This window comes from Limanda limanda, chromosome 14 (assembly GCF_963576545.1).
Source record: "Limanda limanda chromosome 14, fLimLim1.1, whole genome shotgun sequence".
NCBI classification, from domain to species: domain Eukaryota; kingdom Metazoa; phylum Chordata; class Actinopteri; order Pleuronectiformes; family Pleuronectidae; genus Limanda; species Limanda limanda.
Window position 1 is genome coordinate 3284711 of NC_083649.1, and position 21182 is coordinate 3305892.

At 42.2% G+C, this 21182-nt stretch overlaps 2 protein-coding genes across 3 annotated transcripts; one reads left to right on the top strand and one right to left on the bottom strand.

The window, feature by feature from the left end:
* The first annotated feature begins 307 nt into the window (after nt 1-307).
* sap30l (sap30-like) lies at nt 308-8570 on the top strand. Its single transcript, XM_061085419.1, has 4 exons — nt 308-1035; nt 3907-4029; nt 4337-4435; nt 7793-8570. The coding sequence occupies exons 1-4, from the start codon at nt 850-852 to the stop codon at nt 7919-7921; spliced, it is 537 nt and encodes a 178-aa protein (XP_060941402.1). The 5' UTR covers nt 308-849; the 3' UTR covers nt 7922-8570.
* Nucleotides 8571-12809: 4239 nt separating this feature from the next.
* LOC133019624 (heart- and neural crest derivatives-expressed protein 1-like) lies at nt 12810-15296 on the bottom strand. 2 transcript variants are annotated; one of them, XM_061086165.1, is made up of 2 exons: nt 14377-15296; nt 12810-12936 (listed from the first exon to the last, which is right to left on the bottom strand). In XM_061086165.1, the coding sequence occupies exons 1-2, from the start codon at nt 14863-14865 to the stop codon at nt 12841-12843; spliced, it is 585 nt and encodes a 194-aa protein (XP_060942148.1). In that variant the 5' UTR covers nt 14866-15296; the 3' UTR covers nt 12810-12840. The 2 variants fall into 2 exon arrangements, with proteins under 2 accessions (XP_060942148.1, XP_060942147.1); XM_061086164.1 differs by having other exon boundaries at nt 14326-15296.
* Between the last annotated feature and the right edge of the window lie 5886 nt (nt 15297-21182).

Consider the following 21182-nt stretch of genomic DNA (forward strand, 5'->3'; position numbering starts at 1 on the left):
ATAATAATAATTGTGCATTTTCATGAATGCAACATTAAATATATTTGCTTTGATTGATATTAACCGTGTGAGTAGTTGTTTTTAAAGTTGAATCCGTCAGTTCAGCTCCATGTTAACTTGAAGCTTCGCCACCTTTAAAAAAAGAAAACAACACATGACGCCGACTGATACAGGAAAAACCCACAACGAGACTGAAGCGTCTGTCAACCAATAGAAACGCAGCATTTAAACCCAAGGCCCGCCTCTCTGAAAAATCCACCAATCCTGGGCCGGGATCGGGACTTCCGCCCCGGACCCGGAGCGAGTCCCATTGTACGAGCTGCTCTCGAACCCGCGGCTGTTGCGGCGCAACCCGTTTTAAACGCGTGATTCCTGTGAAGTGTCTTCGCCTCGTTCACCGCCTGAGACCCGGGGCCAAGCGGGGAATCCCACCGGGCCAGCAGCGCGTTGTCAGCGGGACGAGCAGCGAGGCTCTCCCCGGAGGAAGCAGCTGGTTGTCGGCGGCGGAGCCACCTTGCGGTCCCGCTAGCACCGGAGCTAGCGAACGTTAGCAACGGCTGTTTGTGCAGCGAGAATCCGCCGGAGCTCCGCGGGGAAACATGCGTTTAACCGGACCCGGTTGTGTGTCCAAGTGAGTCCCCGGAGCCCGGGTAACACACCGGGGGCTAGGGTTAGGGTTAGGGCTCGACCCGCAGCCGTTAGCCGAGCTAGCTTGCGAGCTAACACCACCGGGTTGTCTTTCACAAAGGGGGGCAGAGCGTGACCGGGGAGCCGTGCTCGTCCACCTGACGCCGGCTGCTTAACCGACCCCACCCCGGGGCTGTCGTAGACCCCGAGCCCGGCTCCAGGATGAACGGGTTCAGCACGGAGGAGGACAGCCACGACGGCCCGGCCGCGCCGCCCTTCTACGGGCAGAGCTGCTGCCTGATCGAGGACGGGGAGCGCTGCGGCCGCTCGGCTGGAAACGCCTCCTTCAGCAAGCGGATCCAGAAGAGCATCTCCCAGAAGAAGCTCAAGCTGGACATCGACAAGAGTGTGAGTCCACATGAGTGCAAGTGTGTGTTTGTGTTGTGTGTTTACAGTGTGTGTATCCCGGGTTAGCGTGTTCACAGTGTGTATCCCGGGTTAGCGTGTCGTTGAGAAGCTCCAACTGTCAGCTAATGCTAGTTAGCATGTTCGTAGAACGCGAGGTCAACACCGGGACGTGTACGCAGCTCTCCCCGGGCTGATGGTGTCCCCCTGGCGGCCAGCTGAGGAGGGATGTGTGCGGGTGGGAGCTAACATGCTAACTGTTGTTTTAAACGTCAGGTTAGCATGTAGCCGTGTTAGCTCCCTGGAGGACAGCGGGTTCCTGTCCGGATCAACAACCCGGGACAGCGGGTTCCTGTCCGGATCAACCCGGACAGGAACCCGCTGCCCGGCAGGGAGCTAACACGGCTACATGCTAACGGTGGTTTAAACGTCAGGTTAGCATGTAGCCGTGTTAGCTCCCTCCAGGATCCGGACAGGGAGCTAACACGGCTACATGCTAACCTGCTAACTGTTGTTTTTAAACGTCAGGTTAGCATGTAGCCCTACATGCTAACATGCTAACTGTTGTTTAAATGTCAGGTTAGCATGTAGCCGTGTTAGCTCCGTACAGGGACAGTGGGTTCCTGCCCGGATCAACCCGGGACAGCGGGTTCCTGCCCGGATCCACCCGGAGCTTTAACTGCGACAAGCCCCCGCTGCTCCTCCATAAAATGGCTGTTGTCAGGGGGAAGCCTGCGGGAGCTGAGGGGCTCCAGCCCCGGTCACACCCGGTTAAAGCCCCGGAAAGAGGCTCTATAATCGGGCTGGAGCTCCAGGATGTTCCTCCTGATTCATTTCTACGTGTTTCTACGTGTTTTCACTACAATCTGAACCTTTTTAACATGTTTTCATTGAGAAACTAAAATAGTCCCGAACTAAGATCCAAACTTTGGCCTCGTTAACTGTTCAAACATTTCTGGAAGTCGAATCATTCTTTATAAATCAGTAGCAGAAACAGGATTTGATATTAACTGTTAACTGCTACATTTTCAAATCATCATATTTCACACTTCTACTCTGGAAACATTTGTCTTCTCACACATTAAAGACCTCAGTGGACCAAACTCTCAACTTTACAGAGATGAACTCCTGAAAATCACATGGTGGACCCGTTTATTGAAGAGTTACATCCTCATCATTCTCCTGTTTGAAGATCTCATTCAAAGATGGATGAAATTTAACTGTTTACAACTGTCAGTGTTGTGTCTTTGTCACTTCATGTAGTGACTCCAGCTCAGTTACATCAGATTCAAGCAGCAGAAAGTTGCTCTAAACTCACACTGGAGCTGTAGTTTGTGTCATAGTACATTTCCATATTTTCCATTACATTCTGAACTCTATAACACAGGAAACAACTGTACAGTGGCTTGTTGACAACGTCAGGAAGTTTTAAAACCAGGTCCTGATAAGAAACCAACGGCTGGTTCACCACGCAGGCAGGTGTGTCAGAGATCCCCCCCCACCTTCCCTGTGTGACAGTTTAATATACACAATCTATTGCAAAGTTATTTAGGAATATGCACCACTGAAACAGTATGTATTTAGTTTTTTGGCCAGGTATTTACCTTTCATTGTTGTCTTGAGGATTCAATTATTAAATTTCGCACATCAGGAAAAACTGCATGAATAATTTGTAGGTATAAATCCTGAACTGTGTTAAAAACTTACTGAGCTCCCTTTAATAAATAAAGAAGAAATGTAATAAAAAGCATAAAGCAATACAAAATTTAATAATAATGATGATAAGGAGCATTGAGTATAAATAGATTCATATATCTGTTGAATCATAAGCGAGTGCAGAAGACATAATACCCAAATAATCAATAGATATATAGAACTGTTATAAACCATCTTGGTTCATGGGCTCTCTGCCCTCCGTGTGACGCTGGAGTGAGTAGCTGGGAGTCGACAAACATCTGGACAGCTGGATCTGGCAGATTTTAAAAACATTTTTATCATGGAAAAACTATAAAAATAAACATCTGCAATACACACCACCGAATACACACTTTGAATATGCATCAGTAAGACACAATATTCGCAGGCCACAGAAACATAATAGATTGCAGATTATGGTCTCAAACATTTTGTTTATTTTGTGGAAAGAAAGTAATTAACGTTGTCCCCCGAGATTTTGCATCACAGCCAAAAACCAAAACAGATCAAATAGCCGTGATTACACAACGGAAATCTACATCTGTAAAACTGGATCTCGTAGATTTTGTGCTTAAAATATGTTTACAACTGTTAAGTGGTTATGGAAGAACTATAATAAACCACGACATGTTCTTTGCCCTCTTTAAAGAGACAGTAGATGTGTCGTGGCTGCAGGAACCCGCCCTCTTAATCCTCATTGTATTCAGAGGGTTTTACTCTTTAGTCCCTGGATGGAACCATGTTGAGAAACCCGGTGCAGCCTGAGAAAGAAGGAGCTCTTGTTCCTCCGGAGAGTTTTTGTTTTCCGAGCATGCTGGGACTCATGCAGCCGGTCACAGTGCGGCCCAGAGGAACGACATGCACACCAGTTCACTGCAGGACAGACGTGTGTATTTAAAGCCGCTCAGCTGAGGCAGCAAACACAAGAGGGCACACTTTAATTATTACCCTCTAGAAAAGCCTGTGGTCAGGGCTGAGAGTCGATATCTTTTTATTTTACAAGAGAATCTGTCTGTAGATTTGTTTTTCTTGTACGGTCAAATATCATCTACCAGCACAGAAGCTCAGGTGTTGTGTTGACACCTGTTTTGAAGATTGTGTTATCCTGGGACCTTGTGTATTCCCATAAGGTTTTGTCTGTGGACTACTCCTTTAATCACTCACTATTGTCTATTATAGGTGCGACACCTCTACATCTGCGAGTTCCACAAGAACTTCATCCAGAGCGTCCGCAACAAGAGGAAGAGGAAGACCAGTGACGATGGAGGAGAATCTCCGGATCATGATGTGGAGGTGCCGGAGGTAACGTGGACGCCAGAGTTACACACAGTGACGTTGTGTTTGTGTGTTGAGCCCGAAGGACCTGTAGTTGTTTTGTAGAGCAAAGGAAGACAACACAATCAAAGAGGATACTTGTTTATATTCATCCAGTGTTTAGTTTTCCTTCTTTTGTTTCCAGTGTTTGCTATGATGATTCCTCCAGAGACATCATTAAAATGTCGTCCCCTTTAAAAACTGAAGAGAAGTACATCTCTCAAAGATGGAGACAGGATAAAATGTCATCAAATCTCCAACCCCAGTAACTGACTGTGTCCCTGCTTGTGTCCAGGTCGACCTCTTCCAGCTGCAGGTGAACACGTTGAGACGCTACAAGCGACACTACAAGCTGCAGACCAGACCTGGACTCAACAAGGCCCAACTGGCAGAGGTGAGAAACAGCTGGTACCCGAAAGTGTAACGTAACTTTCATTTTAGATTAATAACCATGAAACTATATCAATATCTGAGCTTATATTAGACTCTGGTCCCAGTGATGGTTCCTAGTTCCAGCTGGCTGTGGAAATGCAGCTAAAGTGCAATTCAATCAATAAATCAATCAATCAATCAATTCTTAAGGGAATAAAAAAGAACGCTTGCCGACTTCAATGCTGCTTTCCCCTCTAACTTTTTAATATTGTGTATTTTACAATTAAATGTAGATAGCCTGTTATATATTTGAAGACTAATGTCGTCTCTATGAATGTGAGAATGAAAGAACAAGGAAATGTTTCGGACAATCTGAAGTGGTACATAGCTGTTAATATTGAGGTGATATAATATATAGTAATTGTTGATTTTGCAATCATAAATACTGACGTCTGTAAATACACACTTAAATATATTTCCCATATTATAACACACATTCTTGCCAGAAGTGCCTTTTGAGTACTTAATGCTTCATGTACTAATTTCTAGATTTAATTTCTAGATTTCAATTCCACAGCTGAAACCTTTTCAGGAATCCTAACCTGCATTTTGCTCAGTGCAAACAGGGTCTGAATTGGGTTTTTAAGAATATGAATGAACAAAGATGGAGGGAGAGAAACTTTCGACTGTGGAGTTGTCAGCTTCTGTTTACCTCTTGATGTCTTCTCATGTTTGTTTAATGTAAATAACACAATCTGCAGCTCCCAGGTCCTTGCTTTCAGCTGTTAGTCAGACACTTACTGCACGACCCAGTGTTTGAATCCTTTCACCTGAACCACAGCCACCGTTTAGCTTTAAGGGATTTTGTTGTTGTGTTGACTGGAGTTTGACGTAGCTACTAGCTAACTGTCAGCTAGCCTTACATCCTGCCAGAGCCCAGTAGAGAGTGAGTTGCCACTAGGGTTGCAAAGGGGTGGAAAGTTTCCGGTAAATTTCCGGAAACTTTTCACGGGAATATTAAGCGTGGGAATTTTGGGAATTTTGAAAAAAAAAAAAATATGCAAATTAAAGCAATAAAAACATAATTTAAAACTCTATTTTAAAGATGTATGGAACGTTGAGTTTCAACCCTCCACTGGTCATTCTTCCATCACATGCACAGATAACTCCCAGCATGCTTCACTCTACAGCAGGGCTATTGAGGCCTGCTGTAGAGTGAAGGACTAGTCAGGTAAGTTTCCATGATATTACTGGGGAAAATATATTAGCATGCTTATTGAGGATTGTTCATCTGTTCATCTAGACTATTTCCATTATAATTTATCCATCAATTGTAAAATATGTTTACAGATGATTCCAATTGTTTGGCTAACTATTTATATCTCTGGCATTGCATTAGTGTTTTTTTACAAACTTTTTTCTCATCTTATTCTACAGAACAATGCCACGTGCACTCTCTCATGTGTGGAGACATTTCACCTCATCCAATGTAGAAGGAAAGGCTGTGTACATTTGCAAATACTGTGCAAAGACCTATGTTAAGAATGACACAACGATGCAGAAGCATATAGTCAAGTGCCCAAAGTTTCCTCAGGACTCAAATCAGCCTATGACACAACAAAATGTTTATATTTATGTCTGTATATGAGAAGGTTAATACAGTTAGTATAAATTACCCACAACATTTCCAGTTTATTCCCATTAATTCCCGCTAATTCCCATGGAAAGTTTCCAACTTTGAAAATTCCCGGAATTTTGCAACCCTAGTTGCCACCAGAGTTGAGTTTGACGTTTAAGTAGCTTGTTAGCATGACAGCTGTGTCAGTACAGAGCTCAACCACTTATCTTTCTAAAAACTCAACACACGCTCTCCTCCAGTTACACAAACTTCACTTCACAACTCTGGAGGAAGCTATGAGTTTCCTCTCTGAACTAACAAGGCGTGTGGTTAATCGTGTGTGACGCTGAACGCCATGCGAGCCTCCTTCACGAGGTGTCGCCAGCATCTCTCTTCCTGACCCTTGGCTCCATGTCACTCGTGTGCCGTGATATACGTCGTGTGGCGGCTCGTGGTCGGCAGTAATTGGTTGTGGAGAGATTGTTAGTGTGAGTTGCCGAGCCGACAGGTGGACCTGGTGCAGCTGGCTCCGGGTCCAGCAGACAGCGCTCTCAGTCATGAATGAATGAAACTGTAAGTTGAACGTTTCCCTCGGCTTTAACTCGGGGTTCAGGCCCCTTTTATTAATGAGGCTCCCACATCATTAATAAAGCAGCAGTCAACAGCTCCACAACCAGCAGCTGCAGCAGCCGCCCCCCCCACCCACCCCTCCCTTCGGCTCAGGAGAACCAGGGGCTGCGGCGCACGGCTGCACACAGGATGTTTGTTTTCTTCTCCTCCTGCTACTTCATAAATCCAAACAGACGTTACTCACTTCGGTTAAGTGAAACTCGTCTGGAGTCGCCGATGATGAATATCTAAAACGTTTTAAGTTTCGTCCAAATCAACAGTTATTGATCAAACTCTTTTGCAGTTGGGCGTCGTTCACACAGAAGCTTCTAATGAACAGTAAAGTCCAGATGTTTGAGTGTTGTGTGAGTCAGTGTCTCTGGGTTTAACTCTTCTCTCCACTTGGGCTTTGGTGGATTTTATAAAGTAAACTTTGGAAGTGTCCATCGGGCCAACAACAACACAACAAATGTGTTCATGATTGTAAAGTAGATGAAGATCTCAACATTTTAGATGATTTCTAAACGTAAATATAGATTTGTCCGTCACCAATCGGTGTAAAACTTTAACTTTACTGATCCAGTAAAGGCAGGCAGCGAATTCATGAGTTTTCCTTTATTTCATGATCATTATCCATAAGTTCTTTGTTTCTGGATTGTTATTGAGACATAATTAGCTCTCTGAAGACACCATGCTGTTTCCTTGTGACTTTGCCAGGACCCTGCTTTCTCAGAAATGGTCGTTCCTTTGAAATTTTGTCAGGAACATTTCTATAAACATCCTTAGAATAATATGTCTTCTTTGTGATGTGCAGCCTTTCACTTTTTCTCTTAAAAATTAACTTCACCTCGTAGATGAATCATGGAAGTTGTGGCTCCGGCCCCAGTTTTCTGCGAGCCAAAAGAAAAAAGATAACTTACCCAAACATGACACAAACATGACATAAATTATGTTTTCCCTTGTCCAGTCCAGTGTTTTCCCAAAGTACAGGCTTATGAAGAATAAACCAAGTGGTTACACTCCCCCGCTAACATGACAGGGCCTGAATATCATTTCAACACAAGACAAATCATGGAAATTATTCTTATGAGAAATATGTTGGATGTACACTGAGCTTTTATGTGAACTTTTGCTTCTCCCCCTCCTCTGCAGACGGTGAGTCGTCACTTCAGGAACATCCCGGTGAACGAGAAGGAGACGCTGACGTACTTCATCTACATGGTGAAGAGCAGCAAGAGCCGCTTGGACCAGAAAGGAGACGGCGGGAAACCGTTGGACTAAAGCTTCTCCCGACGACACCCGCAGCCATCGACAGAGATCTAAACCCACGGTGACAAACGAGCATTACTGAAGCTGGACACCACTAACTACAGCAGCCACCGCTATGACAAGCTCCTCCCACAATCCTGCGCCCCACTCCTCCTTCGCACCAGACAGTGACTCTCTCTCTGTCCTCAAAGGACGACTCGCGGAGAAGGAGGCCGAAGAATTCAGGATGGGGACGAGTTTTCGCTTTTCGCCCATTTCGCCCTTTTCAGATAAACCCCAGTCCGGGCACCTGTTGCCACGACGACCGATCCTCTCTCTCTCTCTCTCCTCCGCAAAAAGCCGAGTCCCTAAAGACTGTCGAGGACCAGGACGCCGCCGGGTTTCCACGTCGTCACGCTGTAATGTAACTTGTCGATATGTACAAAAGGAATCACGTCCGATCTGAAGTAACCTGGTGGAATGAAATGTACAAAATTAGCGCTGCCTTAAGTGTGAAAAAGCAAAACACGTTTTGGTAATTTTGGGGGGGGGGGTTTTCTTTTTTCTTGTCTTTGCCGAGTTGACTGTTAAAACACGTTTTTTCGCCATCCGCGAGTAAAACGCTTGTGCCAAACAGAGACCGAAAGAAGAGTGTTGGTGATGAATGAGGCCGAGTGGGGGGGGGGGGGGGGGTTTCCTCTTCTTTTTTTTAATGTGAAAGAACGAATGAATTGTAGGAAAGTGGAGCCGCCGAGCTCGGGCTCACAAAACTGGCAAAGTCTTTCGCACTCTAAAATGAAGAAGTCGCCGTTTTCCGACCGAACGTGAAGCAGTGAACGACTGTGGTGAACGAAGCGCTCTTCTTCTTCGTTCTCCTCCATCGTATAAACACACAAGGATTCATCTCTCTGAGCATTTGCAGGCGGTCGCTACTTCCTTTTTAAAAAAAAATACATATATATATATTTAGTTTCTTTCTTTTTAGTTGAGCCACAATTCTATTGGTTGTATAAAGTTGTTTCTTGGAGATATGATTTAGTTTTGTTGTTTTTGTTTTTTCAGCTAAAAGGAAATGTGTGCGTTTGTGTGTGTGTGTGTACTTGTACTTCTGTCTCTGTGAGGACTTGTTTCACCTTTCGGAGAGAGGACTTCTCAGCCGGTCCTCGGGAACTGAAAAGGCTGCTCGAGTGTTCATACTTGATATTAGGGTGGTGTTATGGTTTAGGCGTTTATTTGTGGTAGTAAAAGTTAAGGGTAGTGGGCTCGAGTGTTTTATGTCAACAAGTGTCCTCAGACAAGATGGAAGTACAAGTATGTGTGAGTGTGTGTGTGTGTGTGAAACGGGGGAAAGAGTCAATATTGGCACCTTTTTAATATTTAAGAGTTTATAGTGGACGGCGTCTCAACTCTTGATTTGAAGCTTTTCCAACCCGGATGTATTTCAAGAAGCTGGATCGATGACTGTAGATTGTTCTTCTGTTTCTTCCCATAGTTCAAATGTCACGCAGCAGATCTCATTCACTTCACAGTCACTTAAAGTCACTTCGATTACCCACACTCGTAGATATTAGTCCTCCATAACTGAATGCCTTCTGTCTTGATCCGTGTCCCATCGTTCCTCTAAAGTTTTGTGGAAATCTGTCCAGTGGTTTTAAGCATAATCCTGCTGGGGACCGGGGAGGAAACATAAAAACATGTCTCACAGCTTCTGGATGCTCGTGGTCCTCATCATGCTGCAGAAATCTGTTTCACAGGAAGTCTTCGATGTTTAACAGGTTGATGCAGATCTGAAACTGTCCCTCTGGCTCATGAGCTTAACTGAATGTCAAACACGTCCAATGTGAATCTAATTTGGCTCCAAAACTAAATCACAACCGAACCGGATCAGTGTTGCTGGGTTACCACTGGACTCCTTACAGGTTTCACATTTGTACGTAAACAGCGACTCTGCTAGTTTTGGCTGCAACTTATGATTTATTTTCCTTATTTCTATTTAAGTAACCTATCACTCGTCCAGTTTGTGCCGAGTATGAAAAGCTCTGCAGAGCTGAAGAATCACGTCTCGGTCGAGCTTTGCCATCAGCCGTTCGACCGGGTCTTTTTAATTTTCACCAAACCGCCGGCAGTGATGAGCGATGACCAGCAGGTGGCCTCCTGTGACCCTGTTACCGTTAAACATGATCAATCTGACACGTTATTTAAATCCTCCGTCTTGTTACCGACGTCCGACTTCTGTTTGTCCGTCATCTTCAGACGCTCGTCCTCTGTAAACTTTATTTCTTTTCTTTTTAAATGATGGCGACTTCACGAGCGTACACACTGTTTGAGCTTCTTCTTTCTTTTTCTTTTTTTATCTCGTCATCTTTTGTCGCGTTATATTTAAGTTGACCAGGTTTCATTTTGTTAGTGTTTGTATTTTTTCAGTTTTGGCTTGTAGGTTTTTTTGTTAGTGTCATGTAGAGAAACACCCGACTTTATTAACTCATAGGCCATGCCACATTAACCTAATTATTGTATTAGAAAAAAACATATTTAAATATGACTGCTTATTGCTCCTGATGATGATGATGATAATAATTATAATAAATGTATTGTACAGGCAGAATCAAAGCTCTCGTCTCTGTTCATTCACAGATTCTCCCACTGACTCACAGGATGTTTATGTTTCTCCTGATTTTAACAAACACATTGAAATGATTTTTGAAATAATACAATTTTAGAATTAAGGATGAAAACAAACCTGATTTTATCTTTAGGTGGAGGCAGAAGTTGCCATAACAGACACCCGCCACTAGATGTCGCTATGGACTCGCCTGCTGGATGAGGTCAGCCGGATGTGGGGGTGGAGAAGTTGAAGTTTGAAACCAAACGCTTTTGTTTTTCAGTTTATTTTCCTCTAACTTTATTAAAAACATTAATTCTATTTAAAGTAATTTCACCTCTTTACACAAAAAACAGACGTGATTTGAATCACCCACTTATAATTATCACCTATAATAAATATATATATATATATTTAGACTAAGCTCACAAATCTGCACAGAACTAGAACTCGTCTTTTATTTAATGTATTAATTAAATGGTAAATTAAAAACAAATAATGTGATGTTGCCCATTCATTTTATTTTTAATATGTTTCCCATTAATACATGTTTTTCAGTCTATGGTTTTTCCACAGTGGGACTTAAAATAAGAGCATTTAAATATTGCCCATCGGTTTTGAATTAAGATCAATCTTTAAGCAAACTGTGCATGAATTAATAAAAGAATCCAAGACCACCAGATGATATTTAGAATATTCAGTAAACAACTCTTACTTTTGAAAAGTCCGTTATTGACGATTCAATTAAATTCATAACAATAAAATAACTTCCCCCAGCAAACGAGTATAAGAAAAAATAAAGATGTCAGTTTCCACCACAGCTCGAGTGTCTTAAAATAATTCATTTATTTACTGAACTTTATATAACTTCACATCTAATGTACATTTCCGTCCACATCGCACAGTCGTAAAACACTTCAGTCCCTTTAATGTTGAGTTTGGAGTTTTTGTGGGAGTGAGAGTTTTCTGCTGTGCGTCATGAAAACTTTTTAAAACATTTAAAACGTGTCGTCGTGTTTCTCTCTCTCCTCCACACGCACAGGGACGTTAATTCTTCTGAGGTAGATTCGCTTCATTCAGAACGTGTACAGCCGCTCTGACTGAAATACTGCAGTAAAACCGTTATAGTGTTTTTATGCTTTAATACCAAATTCAACGGGATGAAACCGGGACTGAAAAAACGTCTCCCCTCAAAAAACTGTTGATCATTTCACTTCACATCACGTTTCCTGTTAATCAATGTTATTAAATATAAAATAACATTTGCTTTTGTTTCAGTTCGAGACTGAAAATCTTTTTTGCTATAGGAACATTTTTTTTTTGCAGATGAGAAATTGTGGAAAATACTTTCAAACCAGAATTAATTAATAAAAGTAAAGAATGTTTAGCGAGAATCAGACTAAAGAAAATAATATTTACCTACACAAGCATTTTTTAAATGTTCACATTTCAAAAAACTCTTATTTTTGGCGTTGGATTAAATTAGGTGCACGCAGCCAATACGCGGCAAAAATCTGGTTATTAAATGTGGATTGTGTAAAAACGCAATTAATTAAAAGTAAATTAAACTTTATGCAACTTTCTTGTTTGATAAAAGTTTATCAGAAGAAGCAGTAACGACTTAAAACTGTTTAAGTAAAATCTTTGCGTAAATGTGGCACAATTACGCATCGTGCAGTGAGTTCTGCGGACTGTAAATTAATTTAAGCTTCATTATAATTGAATTCTTGCACTTTTGTATTAATTTTCTTCGAGACAATCTCTTCATATATCGTCTCATCATCTGTCCTGGTTTATTCTCTGAGCAGAAACATCACAACAACACAACAACTACAACACATCTACACACTGGTTCTTTGGGGGGAGACGTGTTTCTTGGGGGTCACGGTGTCAACATGTGGTTTATACAGTACCGGAGGTGGAGACATCAAAAAGCAGAAATACCACAAACAGCAAACACCTACAGTCACATGTGTGTGTGTGTGTGTGTGTGTGTGTGTGTGTGTGTGTGTGTGTGTGTGTGTGTGTCCGTGTCCACGTCACACCAGGAGAACATCAGATCAGCAACAACAGAAACACAATAATACAAACAAAAAAAATAAAGAAGGTGTCCGCCGTTCACCTCGTTTGCGCGTCGTCCTTTAGTTCTGTCCGTTCTGCGCGTCCATGTACGTGCACAGCGGTGCGTTCAGGGTCAGTCAGTGGCTTTTTAATCTGATTTGAATCCAGAGTCTGTGGAGGGGTTTGGGGGGTGATGGAGGGATGGAGGGATGGAGGGATGGAGGGATGGAGGGATGGAGGGATGGATGGATGGAGGGATGGATGGAGGGAGGGATGGAGGGATGGAGGGTCACTGGTTGAGCTCCAGGGCCCAGACCTGCTGCGGCCAGCCGGTCCGGCCCTTCACCTTCTTCTCGGCTCCTAAAGAGTCCTGCAGGCCGTCGGTCTGCGGGTGGGGGGGAACCAGAACCACACACACACACACACGATCAAATACCTCAGTTTTCACAATCCTGCAAAGGTTAGTGAGAATTACTGCACTTAAGTCATATCAATACATGGCAAATATCTGAGTCTGATTAAATCCTGCAGGAAAATACACTGATATGTTTCTGTGTAAACTTGATTTACCAAATATGATGTAACATGATAAAGCTCCTTTTATATCATTGTAGGCTTATATTTAAGTAATAATAATTAAGAAGTTAAATTGTGATTCGACAAGTGGCACTTAAGCTATTTTTATTTAACTAAAACTAAATATCATCTTCTTTAAAATAAACATATAAGAAATGTTACATTGTACGTTGTAGCAAAAACACATTTATCCACCTCTGTGTTGTACAGTTAATTTAATATAATATAAAGTATGTGATGTTTGGTTGATTTAATATAATGTAAAGTATGTGTGGTGTGTGTTGTACAGTTGATTTAATATAATATAAAGTATGTGATGTTTGGTTGATTTAATATAATATAAAGTATGTGCTGTGTGTGTTGTACAGTTGATTTAATATAATATAAAGTATGTGATGTGTGTGTTGTACAGTTAATTTAATATAATGTAAAGTATGTGCTGTGTGTGTTGTACAGTTGATTTAATATAATATAAAGTATGTGCTGTGTGTGTAGTACAGTTGATTTAATATAATATAAAGTATGTGCTGTGTGTGTTGTACAGTTGATTTAATATAATATAAAGTATGTGATGTGTGTGTTGTACAGTTAATTTAATATAATGTAAAGTATGTGCTGTGTGTGTTGTACAGTTGATTTAATATAATAGAATGTGTGTTGTGTGTGTGTGTTTGTGGAGGTGCAGCTGAGGCTGGATGTTGTCAGGCTGCTCAGCAGCTGGAAATACTTTGTGCATGAGCTGATTCTCTGCTGCGTTACAGTTACAACATGTGACCGAGTGATCTCATCTGTGCAGCAGGATTCAAACTATTGATCAAAAACACGGATTTTTGTGTGGAGTTAATTTCAGCAGAAATATGAGCCTCGATAAGAAGAGACACGCAGGTTTCATAATTACAGTGGAGGGTAAATAACAAAAGCACCATAATAAATATCTTGATATAGTCTATGTTTATATAAAGTGGTAAATAAGAGTCCGGATTAGGCTCAAAATGTAATATTATTATATTTAGTTTTGCACAATTAAAATTGCTTCTATTTTAGAATTAAATCACAATTTGCCCCTGATAATAAGAACAAGAAATTATCCTTTAAATTGAGTCTAAATCCAAAATATACTCGGCTTCTATTTAAGGATAACACATATTTTAAATCCTCAACCCTCCAGATTTAATGCAAAGTAATAATCTATATTTACAGGAGCGTGTAGCGGCTGCAGTGATTCTCCCTCGGAGGCTCCAGGACTCACCAGCTCTCGTTTCCTCTTCAGATCCCGGGTTTCAAATTTCTTAATCTCGGCCTTGAAGCCCTCGGTCTCCCCGGAGTCTTTGGCCAGCACGTCCATCAGGTAGGCGATGTAGCTGGTGGCCAGGCGTAAAGTCTTGATTTTGGACAGCTTGGTGTCCGCGGGCACGTTGGGGATACACTCCCGCAGCTCGGCGAAGGCTGTGTTGATGCTCTCCGTCCTCCGGCGCTCCTTCTTCGGGCCCGAGGCTCTGCGCTTGCCCATGCCGGCCTGGAGCCCCTCCAGCCGGGCGTCGTGGGTCGTTCCTCCGGGGGGACCGAGGCCCTCCGCGGCCGGGTAGCCGGGCGCCTGCAGCTGGAAGTCCTGCGGAACCTCGCCGTGGTTCACCACCCAGCTCTGGAAGTACGGCGCGTCCTGGTGGCACCGCTGCACGAAGGGGAAGGGCTCATGCATCAGGTGGTGGTGGTGCTGGTAGCCCCCGATGAGGTTCATGGTGAGCCGGAGAGGAACCAGGAGAGGAACCAGGAGCAGGAGAGGAACAAGGAGAGGAACCAGGAGAGGAACCAGGAGCAGGAGAGGAACCGGGAGAGGAACCGGGGGTCTGTCTCTGCTGCTGCGGCCCCACAACGGTCAGTGCTCGGGGATCTGCAGCCAAAGCGACTCATCCAACATTCATCCCCTTTGGATTCACGAAGAAGAAGAAGAAGAAGAAGAAGAAGTGGAACAAAGCTGCAACACACACGTTTGCATCGTCGTCATTCTGGAAGCCACCTTTCAGCAAAAGAAAAAGTTTGATAAATCCCTTGAGAAGCGAGATCTTTGAGAAGGTCTGAGCTCCACTCGCGTCTCCACCGGGTTCCCGGAGAAGCTGCCTCGGATTCAACAGAGAAATTTGACCCCGGCGAAGGTGTGAGGGCCCCAGGTTTATATGATCTGCATGTCCGGGTGCAGAGGAGGCAGCCAATGGAGGAGAGCAGCCCGGAATGGGAGGAGAGTCTGGAGAGCTTTGTAATAACATGCGCCATGGTGCCATAATCTCCAGGCACTGCACACACACACACACACATGGGAGCAAATATGTGCAGTGAATGCCTGGCTGCACACACGAGCTCACAAGAGTCTAAAAAACGTGTCAGACTCTGAAGCATTTCTGGGTTTGGTGAGTTTGAAGGTCTCATCCAGGGCTTGGAGAGGTTTTTACGCACGGAATTTACGCAGCGTCCGTCCAGAGACTCCAGACATACCTGTTCAATTAGCTGCAACGTTAGGAGCTGAAGTCATTAGGTTACGTATCAACGTAAGGTCGGTGACGTGGGGAATTTGACCATATGTGGATTTGAATAGGTTCAAGCAAAATGGATTTGAAAGAAAATGACCCTTCAGAGATTCTTGCTTTTCACTAAATCAATTAAAACATTCATAATATCTCATTCGACTCTAAAAACGAACTTTCTCATTTGGTTTAAGTCTGATTTAATTCCAAAAAGTTGAAAGAATAAAGAAAGTTTATCTCCTCCTGCGTCAACGTGATTGTTTTACTCTGAGAACATTATTATTATAATATTTCCCACTTTCCCTCTGAATCTTATCTCCAGCTCTGTAATGCTTGTTCAACCTATTTTTGTTTTATGACGCTTCTATATTTTCCTAAACGCGTCATGTTGACTCCACACGTCAGAATGTGGAGGATTTTTAATCGCGTTGATTCTCCCGCAGCTCCACGCACACTGAAACACATCTCCTTATCTCCATCGCCTGAAAACATTATCCCATTACATACATGACCTTCACGCTATTTAGAAACCATTTACGAGCTCGTCTTATCTAAATACTGAGATAAATCAGGAGGTGTCACCAGGTTCTACATGAACATGTTTCCATAAGAGCTGCTCCGGCCTCAGGTCTGTTTACAGGCCGCGTTACAGGAACAATCTGCACACACACACTCATTCAACACAAACCTGCACAAAAAGCTGCAGAAGAAAATACAACAATGTGCATTTATTCTCTTATTAATGCGTAAATATGTTATTTACTTTTTTCAGTCTTTCAGGAACCGTCTTCTTTTATATAAGGGTTAATATTTTTGATGGTTTCCCAACTCTTTTTCAATTGAAATTTTGTATTCCTGTTTCTTTATTTTAAATACTTCAGAATTTAATAATCAACCAGCTGCAGTCACCATTTTGTTCTATTCCTCCCACATCTTTTGTTTTTATTACCTTAAATATCAGACTAGGAGAGCACACTTGTAGCTTAAAATTATATATACTATAATTTACCTTCAAAAGTACGTATTTACAAACTGCATGTCCTCACTTTTAGTTTTCTGACACTGGAGTATTTACTATATTTCATTAACAATCCAACACAATAAGACGTATAAACCCTACTCTGATTTATTTGTGTATTTACTTTAACCTGCATCGAGCTGTTGTGTTGTTTTTTGCAGTGAAATCCACATTTAAAAGTCAAAGAAAAAAGTGTGATTGGCTCATAAAACGCATTGTTGTACTTTAAATTACCCGAAGAGTTTGACACCAGCTGCAGCAGCTCCAGCACTAAACCGCTGCTCTCACTTTAAACGCGTCATTAATTTAACAACCTGAAGTGAGTCATTCTTCAAACGGAGCTGCTCCGACTTTTGGACATTTCAAATATTCTGCACGATTTTTTATATTTCGTGAAAAAAAAACCTTTTTTTATTCGTGGGGCACTTTTCAAAATAAAGCACTTTGTATAGGAGAATATAGTGGCAAAACAATTAAATAACACAGAAATGACAAATGAATGTGGAACAAATCAGAACAAATAAGGAAAAGAAATGAACTCGGGGCAGAAATGCATCAGAAATATGGCTTTTTAATTTATGACACATTAGTTTTTAGAGGAAACAAACAACAAATGATTATAGAAAGAAAAGCATTTGACTGAAGATATTTTAAAACCTTTAATTTGATTTATCTTGTCAGCCTTTATAGTATTTTTGGTTTGTCCTTCAGGCTGCTATAATATTCTTGTATTTCCCCATAATTATGTAATATTCTTATTATATCTGATGCCTAAAATCCACATAACCCCTCAGCTGATTATATATGTATTTTGGTTTGATAGTGTGATAAATAGAAATGTGCCAAACTATCATGATATTATAATTAATGCAGTTTCTCAGAGTTGGTTTAGAGGCCTGCGTTTTATTTTGTAAAGGAGGAAACCCACAGCTCCTGCACACTCAGACTCAATTTGCACAGGAAGTGAAATGATTTACAGTTGACCGGTGTATTGATTTAAAAAAAAAAAAAAAACAGCCAAATGTCCGTGATGAATCCGAGCGTGACACCTTTCTACCTGTTTACATATCTGGGGGGGGATGCGGAGTGAAGACACGTCCTGGTCCCCTGGGCTGTCAGCCTGAAGAACTCCATGCGGCCTCCAGAAAGAAAACCTGACACTGTTGATTAAGACGTCCACTACGCAGAGATGAAATACAAAACCGCCTCCCACCCTCCCCACCTCTTCACTCCTTCTCTCCATCTCCCCCTGTATCACTTTCTCCTCCACCTCTTCCTCCACCTCTTCGTTCCCTCAGTTCATCACAGACCTTTAACCAAAACCTTCCCTCTTTTTGATCCCCTCCTCCACCCCTCGTTTCTCTTTTTCTCAGGACCTGCTATCGCTGGAGGTGCTGAAAGACCTGGGCAGCGGTAATAGTCTCTTCATATTTTGCTTTCAACCCCAATATCCCTCTCTCCCTCTCTCTCTCCCTCTCTCCCTCCCTCTCTCTCTCTCTACGCTGGCATGCAGGGGAAACATCCAAAATAGGTCACAGGGAGCCATCTTGGCCGTGTTATGAATTCTCCTCGTGATTGTTTGTGTCATCATGTAGATTTTTCAATAGACAAGACTTCCCTCCTCTTCAGAGTTCCTGCCCTCGACTCGGCTTCTCCAAACAAATATATTCCTCCTGATTCGAAGCCGGCCCGGCCTCGGCACGGAGGACGCTGCCGAGCACGCTCAGCCGCCCGGTGTTTATCATACAGGGGCTCTTGTTTATAGCATATACATATTTATATATATTACATATGTATTTTTAAACCTGGCGAGCACCGGCGCCATCATGCAAAGCTAATTGAACCCATTGGGTTCAGATTTAGACCTGGCAGCTCCGCCTCCTTCTGGGAAATGTGGGCAAACTGGGTCATGCCATGCAGGAGCAGGAGTCACTCACAGGCCCAGTGCATGATGGGAAAACTGCGTCCTCTCTCTCTCTCTCTATCTCTCTCTCTCTCTCTGTTGCCGGCACGGATAAAGACTAAGATGCCAAATGTGACCTTTACCCTCGACCTTTCTCCTGATCTGCACTCGGGGTCACGCTGAGGTCACATCTCATCTCATGAAATATGATTCTGGAGAAATAGTGAGATTCTGTGAGAGAAAGAAACTTCCTGAGTTTAGATCTGATTCATTGTTAAATGTGTTTGATTGACACCTTGTTGACTTCTGATTCTCTTGTGTTTGAAACGTGTCCAATAAATAAACTTTATTATTATTTTAAAATCATTGTCGTCCTTTTCTGATTTCAAGAGGTTTTAAATCACTATTTCCTTCCATCATTGGTCTATTATGCAAATTAGGTATTTTCTTTCCTTTGCCTGTGTTCTCTGGTTCCTGTCAGATTTCCGTCTCCGTTCCAGTCCGGTAGTGAGCTGCTCTTTATTTGTGAACAATAACAAAAAACTAGAAATAGATTTCGCTGTTTATTTCTGTTTCTAAAGTATTTTTTTTCAATAAACTCGAGTGAATCTGCTCAGTTTTTCCTTTGATTTGCTTTGATCCATCAGGAAAACCAGCTTGTATTTACTTTGTCTTTCACAAATCAAATCTTCTCTCAGTAAAACAGTTTCTCTCAGTTTCCCTCCAGACTTTAAACTGATTAACTTTGTTATCTCGGATCTTTCTAATTCTTTATTCCATAACTTTCAGCTGCAGTGTTGTGTTTTATAATCATCTGCAGTCAATCACACTTCATTTACTCTCAAATCTAATATTCTAATATCCTCTCGTTTCAGCCTGAACTCTTATGAAGAGGCAAACACTGAATATTCTGCCACATGATTTGATTTAGTATTGCATGAAACTCCAACTACCACATATACAGTTTACTGATGTAGCTGTGATTTGAGATCTTGTTTGTTTGAGGTTCTGCAGCTGATTTATGTTTTATTTGATTTCACTCGGAGTCGTGCTTCACTGCTTTGCTTCTGTTCAAAGCAAAGAACGATTTGAAAAGATAAATTCTGCGAAAGCTCGACGCAAGAAAAGCGTGTTTTCTTTTCACAAATGTCCGATCACACTCTGCTCAAGCATCTCAAGTACAAACAGTGTATTGTTTGTCACGCAGGAGCTTTGCCAGACCGTTCACTTTTACTGCAGCTGCTCCACAACAGCTTCACCCTCGTCCCTTTGATTTCCCCCAAAACACAGAGAACCCAGTGGCTCGGAGCGGCTCTCCTTCAGGTCAGCTGCTGCTTCTTCTCTTCTCCTGCTATATATCCTCCTCTCTTCTCTCATCTGTCCATTGATAAGTGATTGTCGTCTCCACCAAACGTCTGCTCTCTGGCCTCTCTGGTCATCCTGCGTCTCGGAGCTCCACAAACTGTCCTCTAACTGCTGTAATTCTGCCCGTCCTCAGCCCATAAAGATAAGAGCGGGACGGCTGGAATGTGGAGCGGAGAGGTGACAGTGACGGGCCGAGGGGACGGACACTGACATGAAGCCTGACACGTCCTGCGTCCTCCTCTTTCTGTTCGTCTGACACGATCCAACACCCGAGATCTGACGGTTTTATATGAAGTAACGTCGGTTAGAGACGGTTTTTAAAACACAGAGTCGACCTGTAAACAGATTTAACACTCGTTGGGTTGGACGTCTGTTTCCAAAGAAGGAACATTTACTTCACTTGTTTATTTCAGAAGCTGTTGTTTAATTTTTTATATTTTTTTCTTTCAAATCCAAGACATTGTTGTGAAGATAAAAACAACAAAAACTCATCAAACATGTAAAACATAGCTTCTAGTTAAATTTGTTTCATGCATATTTATTATACCGTATCTTATTTTATTAATTTACTGTCCTTTAGTATTCAGGTTTGCTGTTTAACTGAATTTTAATTGTACTCTAATATACAAAGACTTGTTTGTATATTTTTTTCAATATGTGACTATAGAATTTTTGGGATGTTGAGAAACACAACAACAAACTTAACAAGTCAAACTCTTGAAGAGACAACTCCTGAATATTTTTATTGTCTGTGAGGGGTTGTTTCTGAGGATCTCACATGGTTTGTCTGTATAACAGTACGAAGATTAATCCAAAGTTATTCCAGCGAACATGAGAGATCTAGAAATTAAATAATAACTGTGCAAGGGGGGCATTGGGGCCCTGGGACCTGGGGGCCCAACATTAAACCAATATAAGAAAAGCTCCTTCTACTTCACTTTCAGAAACACATGATATCAAACTATATTGAATCGTCAAAACTTTCTTTAAAGAATCTAAATTAGTCCCTTGTTCTCGGGGGGGCTCTTTCTCAACTCTGAGCCCCCGACCCTGCTGCAGCGGCCCTGCAGACAACATGTTTCACACAGCAGCTGCAGATTCTGATAAACAGAGGGAAGAACTATTTCTGAATTAATACAATTCATTAGTCATCAACATGTCAGAGGACATATAGTAGAAGTTCAGACTACAACAATGGAGCCAATATGTACAAAACTATTATTACACACAATATGAAAACTAAAGTATTT